This window comes from Pararge aegeria, chromosome 17, assembly GCF_905163445.1.
Source record: "Pararge aegeria chromosome 17, ilParAegt1.1, whole genome shotgun sequence".
In the NCBI taxonomy this organism is placed as follows: domain Eukaryota; kingdom Metazoa; phylum Arthropoda; class Insecta; order Lepidoptera; family Nymphalidae; genus Pararge; species Pararge aegeria.
The window spans coordinates 3,247,375-3,272,954 of NC_053196.1; the positions used below are offsets into that span (position 1 = coordinate 3,247,375).

Consider the following 25,580-nt stretch of genomic DNA (forward strand, 5'->3'; position numbering starts at 1 on the left):
AACTTTCCTAAAATTAATAGGATTCCATTTAATAAAATAAACCGGCGTTTGTTATATAAACTAATCGCTAAAGGTTGGTTGAAGGTATTGTTAATATGCACAAAGAAGTTTATATTTTTAAAAACATAATGTTTTTATTATAATAAATTATTTCCCATTCGATCTTAATAATTAAATGACTAGAATACAGAAGAACGAGGAAAAATGAATTAATGCACGTTACGGAGAAGATAACAGCGATATTCAGGTCCTTTAAAAATACTGACTGACATTATCGATGGATGTATTCTATATTATTTTGTACAATTTTAAGGTGGAGGGTGAACATCAGGACAGCGCAAAGTGATACAGATTTTCTAATTTTATTAATTTCTTAATAGGAAGGAACGCTACTCCGACGCGTCACGTGAAACGCAGACATATGTCTGTCCTGCTCTGCTTCATCATGTTCTTTTTTGCTCTCACTTCATTATGTTGGTGAGTGCGATATATGATATGTGTACTCATTATAGAATGAGGTATATCTTATAATATTAAGCCTGGACCGAATGGAGCGCGTGACAGATTTGCGATTTTGGTAACAATTAAAAATAAAGTAAAAGTACAACCAACCAAACATGTTGACTTAATCTTCTTTTTCCGCCCAAAAACTATCACCGTTTACTTCGGTGGTACCCTTAACGTACTTCTGTATAGAAGGTATTTTATACACATATACTGAAATGATTGAACCAGCGCAAGCGCCGAGCCAGTATACCAAAGCGTGTTCCATTAAAGTATGACCTTCGCAGCCAGCCTTCAGAGATGTTGCCAGCACTGGGTTGAAGTATCCACCAGAGTAGTCGAAAGCTGTAAAAAATAGATTACAATTTAATAAGTGAATAATCACTCTACCTCACTACGTAGTATAGGTAATTGTTAAGTCTACAGACATAATATATTTAAAATAGCTTATCTTATTAAACAGATTTTTACAAGTTTGTATAAATATATAATTAGATTTTTTTTTATAGTAAGCAAATGGCCCGCCTAATGGTCATTAACAAACCATTGCCTAAAAACTGAGAATAACTTCGCAGGCATGCAGGAAAGACGTTCTACAAAGTCGCTCTGTGTCCATCAGCGTTAGTCGTGGGTTTTACGTGCCTGAAATTGGACTGGAAACCACGCCCTTGAAACCGGAATACATTAGAAAGAAAATTTTACGCCCTGGTCAATTCTCATTTATCACATGAGTTTTAAGAGTCTCCAAGTTTTATTTAACATTTAATCTACTAATTATTCGGTAAAACCTTACCGAAAAACTTGATTATGTTAGTATTATGAAAAATGGTGTCAGCTTGACAAAAAAAAATGGATTTTAAATGCGCTTTTAGCATGATGAAAATGCATTTAATGAAAGTGAAGTGCTGGTTGTGAATAGCGAGACACTTAGAGCTATTGCGGATCATAATTACAAATATCAAAATGAAACCCGGCGTTGTTTACATTATTTTATATATAGTTAAGTACATACTCTTATTTTGCAATTTAGTTTTGAAATTTGAAAAACTTAAGTTTATACATTACAAATAAAACCAACCAGAAAAAGTTATATAATTACAGCTTCCATTCCGGATTTCACTTTTTAAATTAGTAGGCTCTAAAAAACGTTTTTAGTATACAGAGCGCTGTCCGAATCAAACGCACGTTTTGTGGTAATTTAAAGATGCTAGCTAGTATAGGAATAAAAAAAAACAATATTTATTGTTGCTGTGAAACAAAATCAATGTATTATTTTACGGATAACATCTATTAATTTGGACAAGTTGTTTCGCTTCTGCCTCACGTGACACGCTAATGGTTTTACGCCCGAAATTAATAACACTCTAATCCAAAATCTATCGATCGAGAAATAAATTAAGTAGAGCTATCTACCTATATATGTATATAAGATAAATTTATTCTTCTTCTTAAAGTGCCATCTTCTTTCTAAGGTAAGTACTTTTGATACCGCTGCTCTGAATATGGAAAAAGTACATTTTTCCAAACTACAAGTTTTTAAGCAAATATGTTCTTCTTTGCCCAACGCTTCCTTTTCCTTGGATCTTGCCCTATATTATGAGTTGTAGTAGATCGTATTTTAAGTTTCAGCCTTCGAAATGTGGGTATATAAGACACCGTTAAAAATATCCTGGAGAGGCAAAATAAAAAACGTAACTGTGCTAAGTCGCGTGAAGAGAAAACCCAGAAGTGTGTAGTAAAGAAAAGAAAGCTTGATGTGTCGGCCATATAATAAGAAACCGAAAATAGGGTACATCAATAGCCTGCAACTGACTACTGAATAACTGATTGAAGGCCTCTCACAACGGGAGTGTGCCAATAATCACCACGTTGGGCAGAATGGTTCGTGATCGCAGTAGATGGTGGTACTAGGCTACTAGCACAGAGACTGCTGCCTGAACTCCGCTATATTCCCTACGTTGCCTCATTCGACATCCGCGAGATGAGGAGGGGTAAGGTCTACTGTATTCTAATCTGTAGTCACAACCTGGCTACGAAACGAATATATTTAATCTTCGATCCGAAGGTTTTTGATTAGATTTATTAATAATTTTGAGGGAAACTCATTAGGATCTTCCGAATATTGTTTAAAATTGATTAAGTTGAAAATAAAAGGGTAAATCACAAACGTTAAAAAAATCAGGATCTTTGAACAGTTTGAAGGGTACACCATTTTATACTTGTTAGAATTTTTTTATATTGTTGTGCCTTTGATTCGGGTCGCTAACTTATGTACCTTTTCCTAAATGGACTTTGCAAAAGACGGACACACTGAGGTCTGCGTTAGCACTACTGTCCTCATAGCGGTAGACGTATACCGTGTCCCTAGTGAGGAGCAAGCAAGTCCCTGCAAAAGTAACCCACGTGTGACTAATGTGAATGTAAGGATTTTTAAATAGGTTAAGTTCGTGATAATTGGGCATTAAGTAAATGGTAATTGCATCTCTAGTACAAGTTTTGCATGACTCTTAAACTTTACGGTTTTCTTGAGGTTCTTAAATGTATGTACATGTTTATTGTAAAGTACTCGTATATTCTGCGTCGCCAGTTCCTTTCTTTTGGCTTGACACGCTTCCGGGTGTCAAGGTACTAATTTTCTTCTAATTATTATTTTTTCAACTAGAAATCTGACCGCCATCTCTCAAATTCAAAATTTAATGCGACTGCTAGGATGCCAAATTATATATACAACGAGAAGTCGTCGGTCAAACGTAAACGAATTTGCCCGTATTTGCTAGATTGAAAGGAGACTTTGAAATGAGATTATATGATCTGGACATCGAAATTGAATTAGTGGATAATAGTATTAACAAGAACTCAAAGATGTAACAGTGTTCAATTGCAGTATGGACTCAATGTATGAGATAGTAAAATTATGATCACTCTAAAGCCAGAAGATTACAAATCATATGAAGTCTTACCAGCAACTACTAGTGATGTTCCAATAAAAGAGTCGATGGCAGTGGCATATCTTGGGTTGAGATCGCTCAGTGACCTAGATGCTAGTCTGCAAAGACATGTCGCTATGCCTTCTACCATAGCTCCGTACAAAACTGGTACCTGTAATAATATTGACATGGTTCTTTAAAAGCTTTGACATAAATTGCTAGGATCAATATAACTCAAGAGCAGTAAGTAGCGTTCAAAAGGGTTTAGATCAGGGTAGGCATAATTCAGAAACTTGGCAGAAAATGGAAAAATCCTCCTGCTTTACGAGTGAAATATTTTTTTAGGGAAGGCAGTGCTTCTGTGCATGTATGAAGTAAAAGCCATTGCTCACGAGCTGTGCCCGCGGCTACTACTTATAAAGAAGTATTGGCCGAACTGTTAATAATAAGTAATATGTTATTTTTTAATTTCTGGAATTATAAAAGATTCTCTATTCTCTGGCCGTCTCCAGGATGCATTCTATCTTTGTAAGTAAATGTTTAGATTTCGTTAGGATTTGTTAAGTGTTTGAGCCAAATATAAATAAAATATACTTCAAAAGTAACGTTATTATGAATCCCTTGTGAAACCTTTATTTTCTCCGTTCTAGATGTATAGGTACTTTCTATTTACCTAACAAAATTCTGAGGATCTGTTTTTTTTATGCTAATTTATTATAAATTTTTATGTGGGTATGTCAATAAATAAAAAAAAACCGCCTCATCAAGTGTTTTGAGTTTGAATTGCAACTAGATCGGTGCAGCGTTTGATCCGAAAAAGGGTAACAAAGCAAACAAAATAATACACACACTTTCACTTCGATGATATCATTAAACATATTAAATAAATATTACAACATTACAATTTTCGATTAATTTTAAATATTTTGATAAATTAGATATGAAACAGTTAAAACTGTTCGAAAAACAAAACTTTGCAGAGCTGCATAATAGTAATTGTAAAAATTTCATTTATGTTCGCAGCGTGCCATTTTCATCGGTTGAACTCATAAATTCAGCCAAAGTACCTATTTTATTGCCTAGCTTTATTGATTTTACAAAATTAGCGCAGCTTCCGAAGATATAGGGAACAATAAATTCTTCCGTAACAACGGGGTAAATGCGTGTTAACGTTTTAGTACCTGTGATAGCGTTTGATAGCACTGAATTAAATGCTATTCGTTTTGGCTATTATTAAACGAATCTCGTTGAATTTAAATTCGTTGTTGTTATGTTGGTACTTAAAACATTATTTTTAGCTCGGGTACAACTCAGATTAAAATTAATAATAAAATGAATAGTTAACTCATTTTAATGATCAAAGTACTATCTATCTATCAAAGTACTATTTGTAATAATATATTGGATAGAATATAAATAATAATATTTGCAAAAAAGAGTAATCCCAGATTAAGAGGCTATGGTCTTAAAGTTGGATTTCAGCACGCATCGTCTAATCCTTCCAAGCACTTTATCAGCAATAGAGTTATACAAATGTGGAATGCCTTGCCTGAAGATGTGTGTGAGTGACTGCAGTATCACTGAATCAGTTATGGAACAGACTGGACAAACATCAAAAAGACAAAGAGCACAAGAAATGATATAGACGCATCAGCGAAAGCTTTTTAGTCTATTATATAATAATAATAAAAACTCAACATGTTATGAGGATTCTCCTGTGTCGGGGCGAAACGTGCGTAATGTACTCTACATTGCTAAAGATCTATTTTGTGTAAAGATTGAAGAAATTATAAATGACTCCGTACAGATTCCCCTGCTTTTCACGTATCATAGCAAATTAAGCAAAATTTGTATAGTATACTTGTAATATTTCTGCTATTTTATTATATTCCGAATTACGATAGCTATTTTGAGATCTCTTTTTATTTATCTCCTACGTGTTTGTTTCCGGCTATTGTCGAGAAAGATGAGAAAGTCAGAAAGTAGAGACTACTACTCTACTCGTTGTTACTCGGTTATCTACTACTTATTAAAAAACCGACGTACATAACTTCAAATGGTGCAGTCAGTCAAAACACTACATACTATACTATTTTGAAGCTACGTCACGTTTATTAATTAGTGTTTGTTAAGTAATGACGAGTAGAATAGTAGTGTCAACCCGTTATTTGAATTCCAGTAAGAGTTTGATTCCTGAAAGAAATATAGAGAAAAAAAAGGTTAACTGTTTGCACGTATTGTTTTTTAAAGTAAAACTTCTTTAGGCGCGACTAGGGAGTTATTCAGATTTTTTTTGACGGAAGTAATGCTTACGTCTGTGTAGTTTCCGCTATTTAAAAATAATAATTTGGATTGGTCGTAAGTATATATCATATACTCCACGCTTCTTGACTTATACGCCAGCTAGTGGCAAATATCATAATCAATTAGGATTATTCATTTCCAATAATTTCAAACAATTATACAAAAAATATTTTAAATTGCAAAGTTTTTTGAAATTCTCTAAATATGTTTGTTTATTTATTACTTTTGTAATAAATTACATGAGACACTCTATAACAATGACAAGGTTATATTGAGATGCGCCGATACCTTCAATTTTCTACTTTCAATTATTCTATTTAACAAATGAATATATTTATAAAATGTGAAAGTGGTATTAATATATTTTAAATAGAATATAAAATGAAATAGTGTATATTTATTGAAAATGCGGAGTCCCAGGAACATTTTACTCTTTCATCAATATTTATAATAATAAAAGTTTGACTTCAATCGCGCGTAAAGGTTACACGCACACACTTTTTTCAAAATTGACATATACTTTAAGTAGATTTTTTGTATTTCGTATTGACTTTGCAGTTATGAGGGCCAGTGGCCTCAAGTCTGAACAGAATAAAAACATTATTCCAACCGTCATTAAGATTAAAGTAAAGCATGCATATATTAGTTAATTTTCATTCATTATTTAATTTAATACTGTGCCCTAACGGACTCTAGTGCTTGCATCTATGAAAATGCAGCCTTGTCTGGAGAGGACAGTATAATATGGCACCCTGCGTAATAACCAAAAGTCTGTGTGATCCTCCGATTTGCATTTAGGGTGCGATTTTAGAAGCTGTTAGCCAAACTCGAACTAATTACTGAAAAAGCTTCTTTATTTGAACGCAGCTGAAACTTTCAAGATTTTTTCATCAAATTTTATTAGTCCGGCCAGTTTCGAAACTGGATGATTTTTTTTTATTAATCTACAAGTTAGCCCTTGATTGAAATCTCACCTGGTGGAAATTGATGATGCAATCTAAGATGGCACTACCATCTTAGATTGCATCATCAATTTCCACCAGGCTAACCTGTTAGGGAGTATTATAGTCATACCCTTATCGGTTTCTACGCAACATCGCACCGGAACCCCAAATACGCTTAGCGGCACGTCTTTGTCGATACAGCCACGGCCCAAGCCTCCCATCAGACAAAAAAAACCTTAATTATCAACTCGTTAGTTACAGCTTTGTTATATATTTCCAAAAAACCAGTTAGATACATAAATATTGATTTGAACTTTGTATATTGTCAGGATTAGTGCAATAAAAAGCAGTTCCTTATTTAATGTATAAGTACAGCCCTATAGAATCCCACCGCTGGGCATATGCCTCCTCTCCTAATCAGAGATAGTACTTAAAGCGAGTTAGTGGGTGGGCTTCAAACTATAACATCAGTTCAACCGAGTATCGTCCTGGATATAGGTCATTTGTAAGGAGTTTTTACGGCCGATTGGCGCAGTAGGTAGACCCTGCCTTCTGAGTCAAGGCTATGGGTTCGACTCCCACAACTGGAAAATGTTTGTGTGATGAACATTAATGTTTTTCAGTGTCTGGGTGTTTAATTGTATATTATAAGTATCTATGTATATTATTCATAAAAATATTCAACAGTCATATTAGTACCCATAACACAAGCTACTTTGGGGCTAGATGGCGATGTGTGTATTGTCGTAGTTTTAGTTTACTTATTTATTTTATTATATATAGTATTTATGTATATTATAACTAAAAATATTTATCGGTTATCTTGGTACCCATAAAACAAGCTACGCTTAATTTGGGGCTAGATGGCGACGTTAAAAAAAAAAATTCCAAAATCCCCGATACTGGGCCGCTAGTTTCCAGTGGCTCCCAGTGACTCGCTTGATGTCGTAACTAACGTTTTTTTGAGGAATTTTAAAAAACGAGAATGAATACATAATGTATTTCAGCGCCTGATCGTATCCAAAATTTTAAACGCTACTATTAAAAAAGTTTTAAATTACAATACAAAATTATTTTCCAATCAAAAGTGGTGCCACAATGAGTGGCCCATATCGTCAAACAGGTCGTTTATTTTAAATGCAAACAATAATTGTCTCTCTGAAACGTTTTTTCAAGAGTCCTCATAATAAATTAAATGACCTCTTTATGTCCCTGTCTGACTGTAAAAGCTATGGTTATTTAATTAAAACGGGTAACAATTAATAAAATGAATGGACGGGTCGTCTATACACTGTAATTGAATCATGAATATTTGTAATGAAATTATCTATTTAAAAGGGACATTTTATCATTAATTTTCACGATAACGCAAATAACTAAAATTATGTGTTACAAAAACAATCTTTGATGACTGGAAATACCAAAGAAGATACGAACATTTCTAAAATTTCGATTTGTAAAATACTCTGATGTTTTTACCAAAAACTTTTTTTTTTATTTGGCAATACTGGTCAACCTGCCCAACTTAAGCAAACGTTTTTAATAAAAATACATGCTGGGCAGTCTTTGAGGACTGCCGACAGAAGTGAAAACTACATATATATATACAGTGTACTGTGTATAAATGTAAGTACATTTATGATACACAGATACACAGTACTTATATGATATATGACGCGAGTTCCATGATTTTTGTTCACTTAAAAAAGTGCTCAAGGTGCCTAAAGAAGTATTAACTTAAAAAATTCTTTATTCATATTAGGTACACTAAACTTTAAAACTTATTATATTCAAATTCAAAGAAAATCTTTATTCATGTAGGCCTATCACAGGCACTTATGAAGCGTTCATACATATTGTATTTTAATATATAATTATAAAACATTTAATAGCAAAACCTTATACTGCTTATACATAATTCAAGTCGGACACCGCACAAAAACTCGGATTTCGAGAACTTATTTCATATGATCGTGTGCTTTATAAATTAAATTTTTATATTGATTTCATTCTACTAGGGCGCCATGAATTCTCCAGCCGATACTCTATCCGAGTAGCGTTGTTTTAGGTAAGTAAGAGATAAAAACATGCCAATAACCTGTAAATCAGCAGTGCAGTCTTCGGAAGCTTTGTTTTTGTGTGTTTCTGATATTTCTAACGCCCAGTACGTTTGCACGTATTTAAAGACTAAAAGTCCACCAGCTAGCTCGGCCCATGTTTTCAGAAAAGCCTTCTTAACGTCACCGCGGCCTGAAAAAATATAATAACTTTATTGGTACATTTTAGCGTTTTATCAAAACTTCTTTATTCATTCACTTCGTTTCTATCACAGGCACTTATTTATGTATAGTATATAAGTATATACTTTATCTTAACATGTTCACTAAACTAACTAGTTACGTGATAAAAAAGCTTGGGTGTGAATTATTGCTCTAACCAGGTTGTTCTTCTAATAATTTTAAATGACATTGTGAGATGGTGATAACAAAAAGAACACCCGGCTAAGCTTGTTGTGGGCTTCTTCTTAGACCAGGACGCGTTTGGAACCCTCGTTGCTTAAGTTTTAAGTTTACAAATGTGGTTATCGCCATCATCTCACTACCGTGTAATTCTTATGTAACTATGCATCAAAAGTGCCACCTATGGGCCTACTTGAATAAAGATATTTTTGACTTTAACTTTGACTTTGATCATCATCATCATCATCATCTGCCTTAAATGCCCCTCAGCTGTTCAGGTGGTCTTACATTTCATAGGCAGAGCTACCTTGTTAAAGAGTAGTTTGATATACTGTGCTCAAATGAATTCGTACAAACGAAACCGAAATAATGAGATGAAAGAAAACCCCGAATTCCAAGTTCATGTACATAACTATACTACTTAAGCCATTTCATTTGATAAAACCTTATTGAGCGAGGATTAAAAATAAAAAAAATCATTTTGTGGAGGCGGCCATCTTGGTTCCGAAAGTTGTGATAGTTAATAGTAATTTGACATCTTATACCAGGGGCTCAGAACTATGGCGTAGGGTATGTTACCTTCTATGACATCTTCAATGTGTGTATAAGGACACGCCGTCGCGTCGCCCCAGTTCAACGACCACCAAATCGTGAGCACGAATAAGAAGATCGCGTACGTGGCCACGCCGAAATGGTCCGCCACTGCAATTGAAAACAGGACTTTCAATATAACCTCATATAAATTGAGTAATTATCATAATTTTAAGCTTCAATTTAGACTATTAGAGTACAGAGGTCCAAGCTCTAATTCATATTGTTACAAAGGGCTAACGTATCTATTGAACAATTAGATGAGTTACTTCAGGTCAGGACCTGAAGTAACTCTGACTTTCTTAAGTTCCTAATGATTCACTATCATGAAAGCATGTGATAAGGACGTGTTATCCGAGGCCTATAAAAAAAATAAAATACCAAATTAGTATTGTCACTGGGACTTGATTAATAAACGTGGCATAACGACGGAATAGTTTTTTTTTTAATTCACTGATTGTTTCGGAGCGTCTTCATTCTAACGACGTAGTGGTAGTAGATAAGGAAAGCTTAATTTTTTGTGCTAAACATAGGCATGGGTTACAAATGCCCGTTTTCACTAATGGTTACCTCGAAGAAATCACTATAAGTTATATTGGATATTGGCCGCCTTTGCACCCTAGCACTAAGTACTATTAGCATAAGTAGTTTCCTTGTCTTTTTCCTATTGTGTTGTGTTGCAATAAAATTTTTCTATTCTATTCTATTCTATCCTCTATCTCTATCTCTGACGGCCGATTGGCGCAATGGGCAGCGATCCTTCTGAGACCAAGGCCGTGGGTTCGATTCCCACAGCTGGAAAATGCTTCGGTGATGAACATTAATGTTTTTCAGTGTCTGGGTGTTCATATATAAAATTATTCATCAGTCATCTTAGTACCCATAACACAAGCTACGCTATAATATGAAAATAAAGTTTAATTTGCAGCAGAATCTGTATGGTGTACTTAATAATTTCTTCAATCCTTATACTCCACACCAAACAGATCTTCGGCAATGAACCCTCTACGCACGTTTCGCTCCGAAACCGGAGCATCTTCAGGAGATGTTGACTACAATGAATAATTACAATAATTGTTGTTGTTTTGCTGTTTGTTGTTGTGTCTGTTGTTGTTGTTTGTTAGTGTCTTAAGAATAATTCATTGTTAAATCAACATTTGTGGTTGCTCCGATTTTCATAATATATCATGGATTTCCGCAAACTAACGCCTGCTTCTATCCAATCATCAAGATACTCTTTGGGGCTAGATGGCGATGTGTGTATTGTCGTAGTATATTTATTTTTATTTATTTAGTATCTATGACCCACAACTACCCACTACACAATAACATAAATAGAATAATTAAAAACTAAACTAAATAAAAAAATAAAAAACCTTACATTAAATATTAATGCAATATAAAAAAAAGGTACAAATTAAAATTTCTGTGTCCAGGCAGCCCTACGTGGAGTTTAATATACAACTTGTAAATTGGAGAGTCGTATCGATCTATTAGTGCTTTCAGAATGCCGTTACTGCTTACCCGCGTTCTTTTCATCAAGGATGATTTTTGTTTATTTATTTTATTTATCCTCACCAACAATCAGTTCAAAACAGCACCCGCATAATTCGGCAGCAGCAATCGCCTCTTCCAGCAGTAGCCTCACGAAAGGTTCCTTGACTGTCTTCTGCACCAGCCGCCTCGCACAATGTGCTAGTAGCGAGGTCAGAAGGATGAACAGCGTCGACACCACCAGCGGTGCGAACGTCACTTTGTTGATCTGCAATGAAGGAACCAACATTCACCCATTTTTACTCACTTGCTGGCATCGCCATAGCGCCATGGTACATGTGCTTTCCAATCGGGCATGCCAGAAAGGTTTTATATAAACTATTTCGTTACGCTAAGTTAACTAATATTTTTTATAAATTTGTATTTCACTAGCAATTTATGATCAAAGTCGAAACCTTTACTTATTTTTTTTTTTTTGAATTTTATTTTTTGTCACGGCTGATGTTCAGTGATTTTTACAGTTGTTTCTCGAAAAATATTGATTCCAAAAAAACATTATTAAACCTGTACCAGTCAACTACAGGGCACGGGTCTTCTCTCAGAGATAAAGGTTTAGGCCGCGGTCTTCCACGCTGGCCCAGTTTGGTGGACTTCATATCCCTTTAAGAACAGTATGGAGAACGTTCAGGCATGCAGGTTTCCTCATGATGTTTTTTCTTGACCATTAAAGCAAGTGCAATTTTAATTTTTTAAAATGTGCCCAATTTAGAAAAGTTAGATACCTTTTGATACCTATTTTTTTATTCCACTACAAGTTAGCACTCGACTGCAATCTCACCTGGTGGTGAGATGGTGCAATCGAAGATTTTAACGCAGTATGGCAGTTATATTAAACATGTACCCCTAAACTGTTTCTACGCGATACATACAGCCAAAGCCTCAACCAGAGAGAAAATTAAGAATTTATTAATTCTCAATAATTGGACCCAACCCTATTGGTTGTTAAAGGGAGGTCTCTCTTACAACAACAGCGCCTCCCACTGCGCCAGGGGGATCAAAAACCTAGTAACTCGATTAGTTACTTGCAATTTGAAGTGTTTCCTGAAACCTTGCACTGAAAAGCTGATTAAACTTTAAAGTGTCACTAGAGTCATTGAGGTTTACTGTGACTAGAGGTATCCGGTGTTCCTATTCCAAATCCTAGAAAAGTATTTCAATCATTATTAAAAATAAAGACGGTGCATGATCAGTACATATTTGAAAATTTAATTTATGTCCATAAAATATAACAAAAGAGAAGAATATAAATAGCAGGAGCAAAAAAAAAAACTCACACACACTACACGTTGTAAAGTTTACTAGGCTACATAAAATTGCTAATTCTTTCTAGGGCAATTGTATATTATTATGTAACAAATTACTGAATGAAATATTTGAGATGTCTCACAATAAATTCAAAGTTCAAAACGTAAGCTTGCAGAAAAATCCTATTATAATTGTGAAGGATTAATTAATCGATAAAAATGCTTGGGTGTGAATTGTTGAATTACTTCGTAGCTTAGTATTAATTAACTGTGAGATGGTGATAACAAAAAAAAAATACCCGGTGAAGTTTTTTGTGGGCTCTTCTTAGGGTGCGTTTGGAACCCCCATAGCTTTAGGTCTAACGAAGTTATCACCATCCCCTTTCAATTATTTAAACATATATGTATGAACGCTTCATAAGTGCCTCTGATAGGCCTACATGAATAAAGAAAATTTGAATCACTTAACAGTTTGCTAATATTAATTAAAAACCGATTCAATGCCATTTCAGTTTTTTCCTCTTATCTTTCTATCCCTAAACGGACTCTAACGTTTATTCAGAGTTTATGTGGGATTTTATGTGATGCGTCGCTCGGAATGAAAAAGCTGTTTACATGCACCTTTAAAACGTGGAGTAACGACCAGTTTTATTGGAACGAGCATAGTTGTATATTAGTTGGAACTTTTATACGTCGGAGCCATTATTGCATATTGTTCAAATACAGTGAAAATGCCCCGCGCACATTTCACTTCCGCTTACACAATTATCCTGTTTCCCCCATTTTATGGTTACCGTTTCGAACATTAGAGGTAAAATAATTTACTGTCAACTGCTAAATGTAATAAAGTGACTAACCGCCTATTCGACAATAGTATATTGTGCAACTAGTGCGACAAGTTGTCGATTGCCCACGAAAGCGAAGTACAACGCACGAGAGAAGCGAGTGCGGTCATTCGCTTGAGTGGGTAATCGATGTCGCACTTGTTGCACATACTATTTTGTATTACTCATGCGGGGAAAGTAGTACGCTCGCTCTTGTGGTTGAAAAAGAACCGTTTGCCCATTTTAAAATTTGAGTGCGACAAGTTTACTTGTTTTTTCAACCGCAACAGCGAGCGTCAAGATACTACTTTACCCGCATGAGTGATACAATAGTATTTGTATCACTCATGCGGGGAAAGTAGTATCTTGCGGTTGAAAAAAAACCGTTTGCCCATTTTAAATTTGAGTGCGACAAGAATAATTTGAGTTTAAAGTATAGTGGTTTTTGATGCTTCAATATTAGTCGTGCACGCGGTTTCTATATGTTCTTAAATCTGTGGTCAGAGCTGGCTTTGTTCTATATTTCTATCCCAAAGCTACAATACGTTTTTGTTGAGCTCGCTACAGCGCGTTTGACTCATTTCGATATTGGACCGACTAAATCTGGTGTATGTATTCGCTTTGAGCGTTCGTATCATAAAGCATTATTAAAAAAATGTGACTGAAATAAAGCATTAGAAGCAAAAATATACTTTTAGTGCCTTAATATAAAGCCGTGATAGCTTAGTGGGTTAAGCTTCGGTGCCTTTCGGGCGACCAAGTACTATCCCCGGCACGCACCTCTAACTTTTTTTTTTATTAACGATAGGCCAGCGTTTGACGACAATCATGCCCGTTAGAAAGCAATGATGAGGTCTAGGTTGGAGCACGCTTGCCTAGAAAAAGCCTATTCACTCTAGCCTTGAAGGTACTCAAATTATACGCCGGGAGGGCGTTCCACATCGGAACTGTTCGGATTTATGTGCGATTTAATTAAAAAAATGAAATATCACAACGATGAAGGAAAACATCGTGAGGAAACCTGCATGCCTGAGAGTTTTTTTTTGATATATCGCCCATAAACAGAAAAACACTTCACAGGGCATGCAAGTAGCGATACATAGTGATACATGCCGCTGTTTCCATCAATTTGAGGCGTAGGTTCTAACCCCTCATGTACCTGTAATTACACCGGCAACCACGCCCTTCAGACCGGAACACAGCGTTGCAACAATGCTGCTTAGCGGCAGAAGATGGCGGTAGAACTCCATAGCAAGAGCATGTGAAGTCTATTGGATAGAAGCAGGCGTTACTTTGCGGAAATCCATAATATATTATGAAAATTAAGCTTAATTTGCTTTACTCCGCGAAAAGCAGGAGAATCTGTGTGGTGTAATTTATAATTTCTTCAATCCTTATACTCCACACCAAACAGATCTTTCGCAATGTACCCTCTACGTTAATACATTGACTTAACAATTATTTATTCATTGTAAAGTCAACATCTCCTGAGGATGCTCCGGTTTCGGAGCGAAACGTGCGTAGAGGGTACAGATTCTCCTGCTTTTCGCGGAGTTAAGCAAATTGAGCTTAATTTTCATAATTTTTATGGTAATATCAACAGTCTACGTCGCAACTTAGTAGATAAACTGTTGCATGCTAGGTAAACTTAACAATTAGTTATAGTTTGCTGCGTTTTTGCTGGGTTCTATCAGGTACCCTTGTTTATATAAGACTTATTATATAATAAGACTATATAAGACTCTGTGGAAACCTGTTATTAGTTTTAAGTCAACCAATTTGTTAACTATTTAGTGTCTACAACTGTTGGTTTTCCAATTAAAGAAAAATCCCTATCCCTATCCCTACTAATATTATAAAAGTCAATGTAATTTTGTTTGTTACGCTTTCACGCAAAAACTACTAAACCGATCCTCATGAAACTTTGTACACATATTCTTGGAAGTGTCAGAAGTAATATCGGATACTTTTTATCCCGAAATTAAGCTCGGTTCCTTTGGGAGAGGGAATGAAAGTGTTTGACGACTTTACCCCATTAATCCGACAAATTATAACCGATTTAAATAATTATTTTTGTACTATAGAGGAATATGTGTTTACTTTTGCCAAAACTTTGTGCAGATCTGATGAATGTAGTTGGGGATAGAGAGCAGAAGTCCTCAGCGGACAGTAGCAAACTCATTTAAGGCTTAGCGATACTGAATACTAGAATGCCAATTGAATGCCACATCAAAAAACAATATCAAACGCAGACGAAGTCGCGCGCAACAGCTACTAAATAAATAAATACATGTGAAGTCTACCAATCCGCACTGGGCGTGTGTGGTGGACTCCAGCCTTAACCGTCTCCGACTCCAGCCCATTCTGAGAAGAGTGCCATGCTCTATAATGGACCAGTAATGTGCTGATGATGCGATATACTAGCCTGCATAAACTTCATTTAAAGGAAATTGTACTTATTCAATTTTACAATTTAAAATGTTGATATCTTGTAGATGTCCTTTAAAGTTTGTATTAAACGTAAGCTTTTAGAAAAGTCCTGTTATAGTTTACAGAATTACGTTAACGATAAAAAAGCTTGGGTGTAAATTAACGCACTCATCATGTTGCTACTTAAATACTTTTAAATAATAACGTAAGATGGTGATAACAAAAAGAACTTCCGGCTAAGTTTATTGTGGTCTTCTTCTTAGACCAGGGCGCGTTTGAATCCCTTATAGCTTTAGTTTTAAGTTTATGAATGTTATCTTAATAATATACTTGAAAGCTTCTTTGGGCGAGTAAAATCATTGAACTTGCGTCATTGTCACTGAACGATTTGATATACTGAGTTCTGTAAATATATGTACATAAATTTAGTTTTCACTTATATCGGCACTCGGCAGTCTCCGAAGACTGCCCCACATTTTTTTATATACGTAATCTACGCATCAAAAGTGCCATCTATGTGCCTATTTGAATAAAGAAATATTTGACTTTGACGATACACTGCAAAGACGGTTGATATGAAAATGCAAATAATTATATGGATACTCTATAGAAACCGTCTCAGCGAATAATAAATCTTTCAGCGTAAACAGCGCTTAATAGCAATGAAGTGCAAAACTACCTTTCAGCTTACGGCGCCGCTAGTGGTTTACGCTAAGTTGTCAAATCTAGTTCGAGTCTCTGGAAATGTTTACACACCCCCATTCAATGGATGACGAATGTAAACTTGTGAAACACGGGAATGTTTTACACCCCAATAAATTTATTGTGGATCAACATCATCCTAACTATCGATCCATTACCGACTCATAAAGGACACAGGTCTCTTCTGAGAATGATAAAGGTTTTTGGCCGTCCACCACGCAGACCAAATGCCAATTGGTAAACTACATACGCCTTTGAGAACGTTATGGAGAACTCACACGTGTGCAGGTTTTCTTACGATGTTCTGCCTTCACTGTTGAAGTTAGTGAAAGCATATTTTACTCTTAAGAGCTAGTGGTGTAGGTAAGAACAATTTAGTAATAATGTAAAATTTTATTTATGATGACTTGTAACAAAATTGTAACATTGAAAACTGAAATCAAATCCGGTGATGTCTAGACGTTTTTGTGAGTGAAACATAAAACAACAAGCTGTTTCCAGCGTTCTTTGTCACACTTTGTGTTTATAAATACCCTGGTGGGTTGGGTTTGCCTATGTTACTCTTCGTCCTTTTAACTAACTCTATTCCAAAAATCTAATTGATTGATTGCTCAGTTAGGGCGTAAAGGAACGACTAACAAACAAATAAACAAACACACTTTCGCTTTTATAATATTAGATGGATTTTAAGATAGATATATGCTGTCGCGAACTTTTTTTCAGAACTTTTAAACTTGGTGATACATAATTTTATTAAAACTTTAGCCGTTTACGCAGCGCAACCAGCGGAAGCTCTCAAAAGAAAAAGAAAAACACCTTACTAACGTCTTAGTGTTTATATATAGCCTATGCCTTCCTCGATAAATGGCCTATCCCACATTGAAGTAATTTTACAAATCGGACTAGTAGTTCCCGAGATCATCGCGTTCAAGTTCATCATTTATTAGTATAAAATATAAGATGTAATGAGTAAGAGTGTTATAACATCGCCGTATGTTTTCACTGAAAATTCTGCTCGCAGTAAAGTGTAAATCCCAATACACCACGTGAATACTGACTACACTGAATTTACATAGGAAACTAAAAGTTAATAGGAATAGACAATTTTAATGGAAAAGGCTCTTCAATGTGCCATAGGTTTGAGCCTACTTTTAATTAAAAAGCTCTTTATCCACACTGAATAAATGAAATATTCGTTTGATTTCCGCCTAAAGGTACCTAATTTAGATTTTTTTTTTATTTACGTTCCGTAGGATGACTTGTTTTTGTACCCGTAAAATAAGATAGTAAGTTTTCATTTATTTCAATACTAGCGAACCCTCGCGACTTCGTCCGCGTATGAGTCAATCGGGAATCGAGCTATGTACCTACTACTATTTTACGTGATACAATGAGTTAGTAAGTTGTCATTATTTTAGTTGATATATACATACATACATCCATATAGCCACCCTCACAAACTTGCGCATTTATAATATTAAGTAGTATGGTACGCATGTATTCGATCGCTGTCCCATATGCCTTGCTGCTTGCTGTTATTTGTGAAGAGTTAGATATGTCCTTTATCTCCGACAATGAACTCTCTGTAACTGGAATGTCTGTGTATTAAATGTACAGAAATCTTCTAGTTACAGTTTTATTATAAGTATAGATTAGCACTTTTGAAACGTCGTGTATTTTTTTCCAACATCATTTAAATTTTTGTCATTAAGAAATTCATCAAAAGTATAGTAGCCTCGATGTATTAAATATGTTTTTATACATTGCTTAAACTTACATAAAGGTAAATATTACGGTTTCATGTTATAAAAGCATACTCAGCCCCACAATGTTTTATCCTACAAAGATTCAATTATTATAATATATTGCGAAGATATAAAAGTATACATAATTCTTTACATTTTCACGAAGGGATTCGTGTGATCTAAGTTTGTATATTGATCGGACAGTTCTTTTTTGTAGTATAAATATAGTATCCATAACAGCTGTTTTGCCAAAGTACGCAATCTTCCACACTTTTGGTAAAATAAATTCCACACACTTAGATATTTTTGCATTTAAAAGTAAGTTACTGACAGTAAACCAATGAAACACATGCGACACAGTACGGCTTACATCGTCAGAATTGTCTTTACTTCAATCCGTCTTAAAAATGAGTGCTGTATCATCTGCAAACAGTACAATGTCACAAGTGTTACTGAAACGGTGTGGTAGATCATTTATATACTTTAAAAATAGAAAGGGACCCTCAATTGAGCCCTGTCGGACACCCATTAAGAACCGAACCGTAATACTTTATGTCTTTGGCAATGGCTATGGTAACACAGTTATAAATCTTTTTTGTCACCAAATCTTGTAATAATCATCCTTTGACCAAAGTACGTACTTTTATTACATAATAATAACTGAAATGTGTTATTGTTTATGTTGAATGTAATTTGGCATGCTGCCACGGGACTGTTGCGTCAATTGCGTACGCTTTTTAAATGCTGAATCGCAGAAATTTAGAGCTACAGGACTTTTGTTTTCAACTAACATGTAATAGGTTATTTGAAAAACATCGTCAATCCTACTATAATATCCTACTAATATTATAAATGTGAAAGTGTGGATGTTTGTTACTCATTTTTGACGGGAAGTACGAATACTAAGTATCATAACAACTTCTACTATTTCCTTATTTAACCCCTTTGGTGTTGGGTTATTTAAAAAACTTTTTCTTAGTATGCCTTATTAAGGTGCTAAAAGAATCAGTACAAAGCCTTGTATTTTATCATATATTCATTCAGTAAGTTAAAAATAATTAACAGCCGGTTGGCGCAGTGGGCAGCGACCCTGCTTTCTGAGTCCAAGCCCGTGGGTTCGGTTTCCACAACTGGAAAATGTTTGTGTGTTAAATATGAATGTTTTTCAGTGTCTGGGTGTTTATCTGTATATTATTGATGTGAATTTTATTCGTAAAAATATACTTGAACTATCTTAGTACCCATTACACAAGCTACGCTTACTTGAAGCTTAGATAGCGATGTGTGTATTTTCATAGCATATTTATTTATTAAAAATGTTGTACACGAAAAAATTGGAATGGAATATATTCAGTTGGTTGGAAAGTTTGGGGACCTCGGATCTAGAACTATTAACACGTACGCCACTACTGGGGAAGGAAAATGAAGAAAATGCTAACGGCTGCTGATAATGGCGGGCCTACGTATTGGAAACTTGTAATAAAAAGTAAATTATTATTTTTGTTCTACATTCTTTTGCCGAACTTCACTTATACTTACGTTGGGAGATATAGAAACGGGATAAAATCAGGTCAGTGTAAAATAATGCAGTTGTGTGTGTAAAGTCAAAGTCAAAGTCAAAAATATCTTTATTCAAGTAGGCCCATAGGTGGCACTTTTAATGCGTACATAAGAATTACACGGTAGTGAGATGATGGCGATAACCACATTCGTAAACTTAAAACTACAGCTACGAGGGTTGCAAACGCGTCCTGGTCTAAGAAGAAGCCCACAACAAACTTAGCCGGGTGTTTTTTTTTTTTGTTATCACCATCTCACAATGTCATTTTAAATTATTAGAAGAGCAACCTGGTTAGAGCAATAATTTACACCCAAGCTTTTTTTTTCGTTTACGTAGTCCTTTATACTATAATAGGACTTTTCTATAAGCTTACGTTTAATACAAACTTTGAACTTTTTAAGAGACATCTCCAAGATGTCAATTGGTAGTTTATTGTAGAATTGTACGCAATTTCCTTTAAACGAATTATGAATTTTATGTAACCTAGTATATTGCACTGTAAGTTTATTCTTACTTCTAATGTTTAAATTATTGCAGTCACATTTTTTTGTTAAATTTAGAAATGTTTTTATGAACGTACATTAAATTTTCAAATATGTGTGTGTGGTATTGTGGGTTGCATTTTCCACAAAAAACTAAAAAGAGTATTATGATGCAGTTTATAGAATTCCGTATTATCAAAGAATGCCGATAGAGATTTTACAGTTTAAGTCTTAATTTCTCATGAAAATTAAGCTTAATTTGCTATACTCCGCGAAAAGCAGGAAAATCTGTATGGTGTTATTTATAATTTCTTCAATCCTCATACGCCAAACAGATCTTCGGCAATGTACCCTCTCCGCACGTTTCGCTCCGAAACCGGAGCATGCTCAGAATATGTTGCATTTATAATGAATAAGTAAAGTAAGGTCAAGAGAATGCTCCGGTTTCGGACCGAAACGTAATCGGTTGATGTGATGATTATAATGTAGATCATCATAAGCATAACTTCAACGAACCATAGGCTACGTTTTAGCCGATTATTTGACGGCCGATTGGTGCAGTGGGCAGAGACCCTGCTTTCTAAGTAAAAGGCCGTGGTTGCGAACACGAACTGTTAATAGCATTTATTCACTCTCACGTAAACATTTATTGACGGCCGACTGGCGCAGTGGGCAGCGACCCTGCTTTCTTAGTCCAAGGCCGTGGGTTCGATTCCCACTACTGGAAAATGTTTGTGTGATGTGCATGAATGTTTTTCAGGGTCTGGGTGTTTATATGTATATTCTTAGTATTTATGTATATTATTCATAAAAATATTCATCTGACATCTTAGTACCCATAACACAAGCTAACGCTTACCTTGGGGCTAGATGGCGATGTGTGTATTGTCGTAGTATATTTATTTATAACTAAAAAAAAAAAATTGTATGTTAAAGTATTTAAATAATAAGTACTGTTACTTTTTCTCGTGTGTTTTCCTATTGTGTTGTGTTACAATAAGGTTTTTCGATTCTATTCTCTTCTACTTTTGTGTTAAATTGATTGTATTTGTGTAAACTATTTTATGTATTAGTGTTATTCGCATGTATGTATTTAAAAAAAATTGTCCCAACGCCATTTCATCTCCCTTCTTTTTACCTAATCCGAAGGTTGTCTGGCAGAGATCGCTATAAAGCGCTATATAAGGCCGAATCTTGTATTCTACTTCTTTTTTCATGTTTCTATTTTTTTTTTATAAGTTAATGATGTGGTATACAAATTAAAGCGTAATGAAATAATAGAGTTAAATAATACGAATAATAATATTTAAGAGAATAGTAATAAATAATAATGAGTCAGTGTCAGGGTGTTTTTCTGTATTTTTTAAGTATTTATGTATATATTATTCATAAAATTATTCATCAGTCAGCTTACTTTGGGGCTAGATAGCGATGTGTGTATTGTCCTAGTATATTTATTTATCCTAGGGGAACAAAACGTATTCATCGTTTTACCGGGATTTCCTAAAAACGCGAAAGAAGACGGAGTGCTACAGCTAGTCCATATAAAATTTACGAATAGAAATTACAAAATTAAAGTTGTTTTTCCAATTAATTCATAGCTAACGTTTCCATTACAAATTACACTGATTCCGACGGTTGTTTAAAAGCTCTATTTTAAAGCTTGTCTCACAAACACAGCGAGCTTTGATAAATTACGCAAAAACGGACATGTTAAAAAAACACCGTTTTAGGCTTCCTACGCATTGTGAGACACTAATCAAATCCTAATTATAACTAATATTGTAAATGCGAATGTTTGTTTGTCCCTCCTGCACGCTGATCAATCGAATTGATTTTTGGCATAGAGATAGTTGAATGGACCGGTAGTAACATAGACTTAGACATAGGTGGTTTACAGTTTACAGTTTATTTTATAAATTTAAAATGCATATAAAACTTTTTTCGGGACCGCCAGGATTTGAACCTGTGACACTCTAAGCCTGAGCGCTTTTTCCAATTAAGCTACGGCTTTTCTACCATCGATGCCGAAAAAGAAATAATATTTATATACATTTTTAATTTATAAAATTTATAATTCCTCCAAGTGTAGGTAAAAACATAAAAATTATATAAACATATAAATAAACAATCAAATAGATTTTTTTATTCACAACTGTCGGAATCAGTGTAATATGTAGTGGAAACGTTAGCTATTAATTCATTTCTACGGCGGAGTGGGCAGCGACCCTGTTTTCTGAGTCAATGGTCATAGGTTCGATTCCTGGAAAATGTTTGTTTGTTTGTTTTAAGTCTTTATTGCACACACACATTTTATATAAATTAAACACAAATACAGAAGAAACTTGAAATAATAAAAAAAAAAAAAATAGAGCGTGCAAACGTTTGTGTGATGAACATGAATGTTTTTCAGTGGCTGGGTATTTGTCTGTGTATTATAAGTATTTATGTGTATAATATATAACATAAAAAATATTCACCAGCTATCTTAGTACCCATAACATATGCTACGCTTACTTTGGAGCTACTCGTAGATGGCGATGTGTGTATTGTCGTAGTATATTTATTTTTATTTACTTTTATTTCTACCCGTAATTTGTATATATGACTAGCTGCTGCACTCCTTCTTCTTCCGCGTTTTTAACAAATCCCGGTTAAAGATAAAATAAGTTTTGTTCCCCTAGGTAACACTGCGGGGCCCAGCAGTACCATGTACCAAGTTCAAATATTTTAGTGTAAAGCCCGATTTTCAAGTCTAGTGGGTAACTAGGTCTGAAGGATAGGACAAAATGTTTTCAAACAAAAAGTCCGTAATATGACCATGTGTTCAGGACATGTTCAGGAGTATACAACATTTTCATGAGATGTTTATTTTTATAAAAAATGTTTACATTTTTCTGTTGGAACTTGGTCAGTCGGGAGTGTGCTGCTAACATCTGGCTACTGAAATGTATAATGTATTTAAATACTCTCAGTAAGTATACTTATACAACACAGTCGACCGATTGGCGCAGTGGGTAGTGCTTTCTGCTTTCTGAGTCCAAGGCAGTGGGTCCGATTCCTACTACTGAAAAAGGTTTGTGTGATGAACATTAACGTTTTCCAGTGTCTGGGTATGGCGATGTGTGTCTTGTCGTAGTATATTTATTTATTTATACAACACTGGACTAGCGTGGTGTACTACGGCCTTAACCTCTTCTCATTGTAGGGGGAAACCCGTGCCCTAGTAGGCCGGTAACGGGTTGATACTATGATGATGACACTTATACTATATTCTATTTTTAAAACTGTGAAACTCGCTCTTATTTTTTAAACAAAACCCTAACTACCAAGTTAAACTGATATGACTTGATAAAATATGTCATTGAAATACAAACTCTTTTCTACCTTGTTTTACCACCGGTAGGATAGGGGTAAGATTAAAAAAAAAAAACTTATTGACCTCTACGGCGCTCCAAAAACATTATATCAAAATTTATATTTAGTTATATTTTATTTGGACTGTAGGTTGTCTGTCAGTCAGTTACGGCAAAGACTTTTAAAGTTAGAGTTAGATAGATAAAGTGTTTACGTGTTGGCCCTATGTCAACGAAACACAGTTGCGCGTACGGCGTAACAAAACAGTTTAGTATGCTCGGCACGGCAGATATTTTGGTACAAGGCTCAGATACGGCCGTGAATGTAGTCGCACGTTGATTTACGCCCATCTATCATTGTCTCTATGAATACAATTGTATTTATTATGAAAGATAATCAAATGTTATATTACTTACATAAGGTTTAGAGCGATAAAGGTTAACAGCGAAGAAAAAGAAGCCCTTTAGTTCTTGCAATAAAGCAAGTAGTGTTTTAATCTTTGTTGACTAATACTTATTATTAAATACAGAACGTTAGGTTAGGTAGGCGTTACAAAATACCTACGAGATAAATAATAGAATTAAAGCAACCGAATCCTTTTTTTTTTATCAATTTCCAATCTTTTAATATCCCTTTATGGTCATAGGCCTCCTAAAATTTTAGTACTTCTCATAAACTAGAATTATTTTTCCATTTCATACCATGTTCATTCGTTATGCATACCTTGGTCAAAAACCCTGCACGCCACTGCTCTCACGAGAGAGATAGTTTTTAGAGGAAAGACCCACCACGCCGCTACAAAACGGTGAATTTTATCAATTACTCACAAAAAAAAAAAGCCGCCAGAAATTTGATCACGGTTAAGGTACGTATTAATATCACTTTCGCTAGCATTCACTTGAAAGTCTTTTAACAAAAATAATTATAAGAAGCATAAGAAGTATAGAATTAATGTTATTGTTAATGAAAGCTATTTCAAAATCTTATTAATAAACATTCCAAACGAATAAGTAAGTTTTTTATTAAACCAAGAATAATTACAACGAAAACGCAAAATTTGTCATAGACTCAGTTTAGCGAAAAAAACACCGAACTGCCAAAACGGATTAATCTTACCGAAAAATATCACCCAAAAGTAAAATTTGTAACATACTAATTTTGCTCAAAATTCAGCAAATAAGTTACATTTATCACTGATTTTACTGGAGTTTTATCACGTTTTCGCATTATCACTTACCCTAACGACAACTTTCAAAAATATCCCCAAAACGTCAATTTGGAACTTCATATTGACGGGATAAGTCCTTTCACTTCGAAAATATCACTTCGTTTTCATCACAGACTGGAACGAAGAAACATTTATTACAAAACGATTCGTCTTAAAGCACTGCCAACCAAAAATATTTCAAGAGCACTATTTTTAGAAATAGATCGATAGAAACAACTTACCATTATTATTGTCCGGGTTTTTCTTTTTGGTGTTCGATTCGTTACCCGGCTACGGGATTTTCGGAAAAATCGGGATAGAAAAAAATATAATACGTGCTACGTTTGGTTTTTATTGAGCGGTCGGTGGGTGTGCGCGCGCGCATCTCGAGGCCGAAACCCGGTCTTAATTTAGATGCGACCGAGTAACAACTACCGATTGGTCGTCCTGGGATTCTGTTATATACTAGACTGTTTTAAAAAAAAGCAGTAGGAAACACTAATGTGGTACCCGCGTGGTGGCCAGATGTATAGTGTTCTAAAAAAGAAGGAATAGAAATTAAACTTATTCGATGCGTGTGAGTTTAAATACAAAGATTACACTATTAGGTAGAACGTTAATTAGGCATTAAAGCAATAAAACACAATGACGGTAGACTACGGTAAAGTATGAGACAAGAGTTTTTATTAAAAAGGATCTTTTATGAAATACTTATAGCAATCACATAGAATACCGCCCCGGGGCC

The 25,580-nt window shown here is 34.8% G+C and overlaps 1 protein-coding gene across 3 annotated transcripts; it reads right to left on the minus strand.

The window, feature by feature from the left end:
• LOC120630928 (aquaporin-11) lies at positions 1–25,243 on the minus strand. Of its 3 annotated transcripts, XM_039900272.1 has the most exons (8): positions 25,078–25,243; positions 24,866–24,970; positions 11,308–11,491; positions 9,718–9,840; positions 8,778–8,929; positions 3,463–3,603; positions 2,780–2,879; positions 2–849 (listed from the first exon to the last, which is right to left on the minus strand). In XM_039900272.1, the coding sequence occupies exons 2-8, from the start codon at positions 24,914–24,916 to the stop codon at positions 626–628; spliced, it is 975 nt and encodes a 324-aa protein (XP_039756206.1). In that variant the 5' UTR covers positions 24,917–24,970; positions 25,078–25,243; the 3' UTR covers positions 2–625. The 3 variants fall into 3 exon arrangements, with proteins under 3 accessions (XP_039756207.1, XP_039756206.1, XP_039756208.1); XM_039900273.1 differs by lacking the exon at positions 24,866–24,970 and having other exon boundaries at positions 1–849; XM_039900274.1 differs by lacking the exon at positions 2,780–2,879 and having other exon boundaries at positions 6–849; positions 3,465–3,603.
• Positions 25,244–25,580: the final 337 nt, after the last annotated feature.

Bases quoted from the DNA above. Each gene is read 5' to 3' on its own strand.
- LOC120630928 (XM_039900272.1), bottom strand. From the start codon at position 24,916: ATGAAGTTCCAAATTGACGTTTTGGGGATATTTTTGAAAGTTGTCGTT. The intron at 8,930-9,717 runs GTAACATACCCT...ATATTTTTTCAG, and splicing joins CATTGAAGATGTCATAGAAG to GCCGCGGTGACGTTAAGAAG. The intron at 2,880-3,462 runs AAGACTTCATAT...GGGACTTGCTTG, and splicing joins CATCACTAGTAGTTGCTGGT to CTCCTCACTAGGGACACGGT.